At 39.2% G+C, this 4,930-nt stretch overlaps 1 protein-coding gene across 1 annotated transcript in view; it reads left to right on the plus strand.

Annotated features, from left to right (window-relative positions):
• ndrg1a (N-myc downstream regulated 1a) overlaps positions 1-4,930 on the plus strand; it is a 24,054-nt gene that overhangs the window by 3,608 nt on the left and 15,516 nt on the right. Inside the window, exon 2 of the mRNA XM_015043172.1 lies at positions 3,513-3,584. Within this exon, the coding sequence (XP_014898658.1) occupies positions 3,531-3,584 (54 nt within the window). The 5' untranslated portion in view covers positions 3,513-3,530. The remainder of the gene's footprint in view (positions 1-3,512; positions 3,585-4,930) is intronic.

The following is a 4,930-nucleotide window of genomic DNA, read 5'->3' on the forward strand; positions in this document are numbered from 1 at the left end:
GTTTTTTCTTCTTTTTTTTATATATATATATATATATATATATATATATATATATATATATATATATATATATATATATATATATATATATATATGAAAACTGCAGATGATTTTTCTGCAGGTGAGTAAAAATGAAATGCACGTTAATTGTTGCAGAGACACGCTGAGGTGTATAGGCCCCGTCCACACGTGTCACTAGAGGCGTCCAAAAAAATACTTGGAATTTTTGAAATTCTACAAATGAGAAGATGCTTTGCGGTTGTTGTTTTTTTTTTTTTCGTATCAAGCCACAATATTAAACAAAGCAAAAACAAACCATGCGTGTGGGTTGATAGAAACTGAACTGCTGTGGATTTACTGCTCAAAATATACATTAAAAAAATGGATTGAGAAGCTGAATTTCCACGTCACATTATGTAGATTCACAGGCATTTCAAATGTTGACATGGAGCTTAATCCGGTCTTGTGTCGTGTGTAATAGATTATTGGACTGAGGACCCACACCACAAAAACACCAGCTGTTGCTGCTGTCATGTTTCCTCCTTTTCTCCGTTTCTTTTTTCATTTTTCTTTTATTTATTTTTACTTTTTTTAGGGCCTTGTCATCCCTTAAGTGACCCTATTGATAAAACAAAGTCCTGAATGTTTTTTTTTTTTTATCTGTTATTGCCCAAAAAATGAAGGTCTTCAGCAGCTTAATCTGACAGGGCCTGCTGGCGCTTCTGTTGCTGCTGCTGAGGCCCGTGCCGATATTTCAGAACCAGGGATTTGACAGATTAAGTGAGTTCCCAAAGATTAGAGAAGCAATCATTGTTTCTGCAGATTGGTCTGTGGATGTCAAACGGTGTGAGCGCACTTCACCAGCTTCGACTCCTCTCCAAAACTTTGTCACTTTCCTGAACTTGTCGGTACATGTTGGTCTTATCGAAACCAGCTTTATGTGCTCAGGGTCTTTATCTGAAACATGAGAGCTTGAGCTGGCTGCTCACTCCAGGTTGAGGTTTAAATCAGCGTTGTTGTTGTTGTTATCTCTGGATTTAAAGTGAGAGCATCGGAGGAGCTTAACCACATCGTCTCAGTAAAGAGGGAGAATCATTTTTCTCATGAAAATAGCCCCACTTCTAAGAGTTTTGCGTAAAACAAATTCACCATGATTGTGCCTGTTGAGGGTTTGAGAAGTCGCTGCAGCGTTTGCTTTGGTGCGTTTTGTGTTTTTTATGACTGCATTTTAACTCATCCCAAACGCACATCCTCCCACTGTTTCCTGTTCATGATTGCGTAAGACGCTTTTACTACAGCCAGACCAAAGCAGTTTGAGGGAAATATTTTGCCTGTAAAGTTCACTATTTTTTCAAAAGTCTCCCTCCCCTCCTCGCCAATCTGTGGTCCAATTATGAATCCTAATGCTGAGCATCAAGAAGACTTTAGGAGTTTGCATTGGAGTGTTCCTGTCTGCAGCGCCACAATACTGTCCCTTCGAAGAAAACGTTGGCACAAACAACACAAGTGGGAGGCAGCGAAAAGATTAATGTTATTTAAATTATTTTTAAGTTTCTTTTAAGTTTCTTTTCCCATTAAAGTATTAGATTCACCAATCAGGGTTTTATTGGTGAATAAATTAAATTTACATTTCAGAGAAGCCAGAGATGCTGGATTTTTCTGGCTTTTTTTTTTTTTTTTCTTGCTGATTTTTACTTTTTTTTTTTTTTTTTCTTATTTCATGAGATCTACGGTACATAAAAGAGGAACAAAATAAACGGTAGCTTCTTCTTTATATGGAAGTGGTGGTAGAAATTGAAGGATTACTATTCCTATCTCTCCATGACAGATGTCCCACTGATAAGAGTTTCACAGGGGATGTTTTTGCAGACTGGAAATAGTGAAAGTTGTTTTAGTTCCAATTTCAGTAAATAAACCAGTCGATTACCTTTCACAGGGGAAAAAAAGTTGAGATTATACCAATTGTTGACCTTTGGGTGCTCCTCTATGTTGCGTGGTTCTTCGTTGGCCAGGTGACGCATACACTGAGTGAATCAAGGAAGTTAACAGGTGGTGGAAGAAAGGATGGAGTGTGGCGGCCCCTTTCTTGGCTAATTTATTTCAGTTCTGTTAGTAATTGTGTCCTTGTTTCATTTAGTTGTTCCTCTAATACCTTGCCGCCCAGAAAGGAAGCCCCGAACAGTTGTCTTTTCTTTTTTACTGTGGCTTTTCTTTCTCACATGACTGAGGAATCTTGGCGGGGGCCGGTGTCTTGCCCTCTTCAACAAAGCTCCTGCAGTGCAGCGGTGGTCCTGTTTTGGATCGCTGCAGACAAATGAACCTGTTGTTCGACACTCCTCTTCATCTGGCTTTGGCTCTGGACTGCTTTAGCAGTCAGAGTAGCATACACTGGCTTGTGTGTGTGTGCTTTGTGGGTGTTTTCCGTCAGACGACTACATATGAAACTTGATCAATTTCTCTCTCTCTCTTTCTCTTTAATGGGAAACCTGCTTTCATAAGTTTTTTTTTTTTTTTTTTAAGAGCTTGGTTAACTTTTCCAATGCACATTGTGAAAGCACATTGTGTCAACCTGGAAAAAGCAAACACAGCCAGAGCAATCGAAAGCCGGGGAAAGTTCATAGAGATGGGGTCAGAGGCTGGGAAGTTTTGCTGGGAACCAGGGTGTCGGTTGCTTCCTGTGAATGTGGATGAGTCCCGGTCAGTCCTGCCTCCCTTCAGCTGCAGAGAAAAGAGAAACGGCTCGCCTCTGGCTCTCAGGAGTGACCAGACAAGTGGACAAAGAATCCCCTTTTAAATGGCTAATTTGATTTGCATGCAGAGTCGCAGCCTGCATGTTCTCTCCAACAAAGCGGCATGATCTGCATGGCTCCACTCCTTCCTTGTTTTCTGTTCAGTCTTCCTCTTTTCATACTTGCAGCGCTTCGGATAAACACTGCTGTCGTGTTGTGAAATTCATCCGCTCTCCGACATAATGCCAAACTCTTCTGGCAGTTCTGGCGATGACGATCTTGAGTTCAATATGGTTGATTTCAAGTGAGCTTAAGAGGAGTGGAGGGGATTCGGGGCCAAAGTCACTGGGATCCCATTTCCTCCTCCGCTTTCAGTTAGATTTCCTCTTTGTCTGCCAGTTGCCTGAGCGCCTTATCTACTGGGTTTCACAGCCAGTCGGTCTATGTTTGTGGTGTAGGCTGTTAGGTGTGGTCCTTTTACATGATACACATGTTGGTGCAAGTCACAACTGCAAGTGTTTGCAGGTTTTTTATTTTTTATTTTTATAAATTTCCACCTGAGGCTGTGTACTGTAGTACAGAAAAGAAAATCACACACTAATGTTCAAGCAGTTATTTGGCAGATATAAAGTGGGAGAGCGACTCTTCCCGAAGCTCAATCTGGAATTCCTTTCATGTATCATCTGTTACAGAGCTGTACTTTATTATGAAATATAGTTTCAGAAAACCTTGAAGTTCCACGTTGAGCCTTTTCTAACTATTCTCTTCTCTGTGACGCCCCAGGCTCTGTAGCTATCTGCAATGGACGACATCAAAGTTGAAGCCAAACCCCTGTTGGTTGACAGAGAACTACCGGTATGTATGCCGAAAGCCAATACATGTTTGTGAACACATATTTGGAAAGTTATGTCTTAGCATGGTATAAGCCAAAAAAAAACAAAAAAGAAAACTATTTTGTGGCATTTGATCAAAATTTTAAATCACAGACATCTATGATGATTTAACCTGGAGTCGCAAATTCATTGCATCACAACTGTCTTGGCAATATTGCAGTTTGAAATACTCCCATCAAAAAGCACTGTTGACATGCAGTATTTGGCAGGCTGCTTTGTTTTTATACTTCATGACTCCAGGAATTGGCAATCTGAACTTTTGATGGCAGAATTTTGTAGTAGCTCTAAAAGCGACGTTTGGAAAGCATTTCAAAATTCTGCATCACTGCGTAGAATCAGAACTCCGCACATGCAAATTTGCTTTGGCGGTTAAAATGTAGCCTTTATAAATGGACTTTTGTCCACCAGCTACGGTAAGTGGTGCCGTTGTACTACTGAGCTGCGCACAACTACACTTGTATTAAATATGTTAATGTTTAGTGTTATTCTCAGTTATTCCCAGCTGTCAGTTATTTGTTTTGTGTGGCAACAGTCGTCAATTAGTGTGATCTTGATATTTTTTCCTGATTAAACAACATAATAAATGCAGATTCCTGACTGTGATAAACTATGTTTTTGCATGTTTTTTTTTTGTTTTTTTTTATTTATTTTTTTTTTATACCCTGCTCTCCTATGCTAAATACTTAAAAACTATGAAACAACAATTATTCCTATGGCTGCTCACATGACATAACTTTTATGTACTCAACTTTTGATTTGAATGCATAAGCTTCAGCAGAACTACAGAATTAAAACTCCTCTAAATTTAGTGTTTTTATAGAGTGACAGTCTCTCAAACTGATATTAGCTGTGTAAGTTGTTGCCTATCTGTTTAGGTTGTGATTCTGCAGTCAACAGCTTTAACAGGCAGGCTTTGAAAACATCACTGATGGATGGCAGTCCATTCATAGTGTATTCCCATAGGATAAATGTCATTTATTTCCCCCTTTTTGCCACAGAATATGATATAAAACAGTCAAATGTGTCTTACAGCCGTCTGACCAGCAGGGCACTGCAACAGATGTATGCAGGGTTATGCTTTAGCAGTTGGTGCAGCTCATGTCATTTCTAGATTTGATTGCACTGCTGTATGCACATCGGTCAGGAAACCTGCAGGAATCATAAGGCTGAATTTCATGACACTTGAAGGGGTAGAATACAGTCAAAAAAAAAACTCAAAATTGTGCTTTTTTTTTTTTTTTGCTTTTTTTTTTTTTTTTTAATAAAATGGAAACCACTAAAACAAAATTCTATCGTATTTGTACGCTG

The sequence above is a fragment of the Poecilia latipinna genome, unplaced genomic scaffold (genome assembly GCF_001443285.1).
Source record: "Poecilia latipinna isolate Pla-1442-1.1 unplaced genomic scaffold, P_latipinna-1.0 Scaffold35, whole genome shotgun sequence".
Lineage (NCBI taxonomy): Eukaryota > Metazoa > Chordata > Actinopteri > Cyprinodontiformes > Poeciliidae > Poecilia > Poecilia latipinna.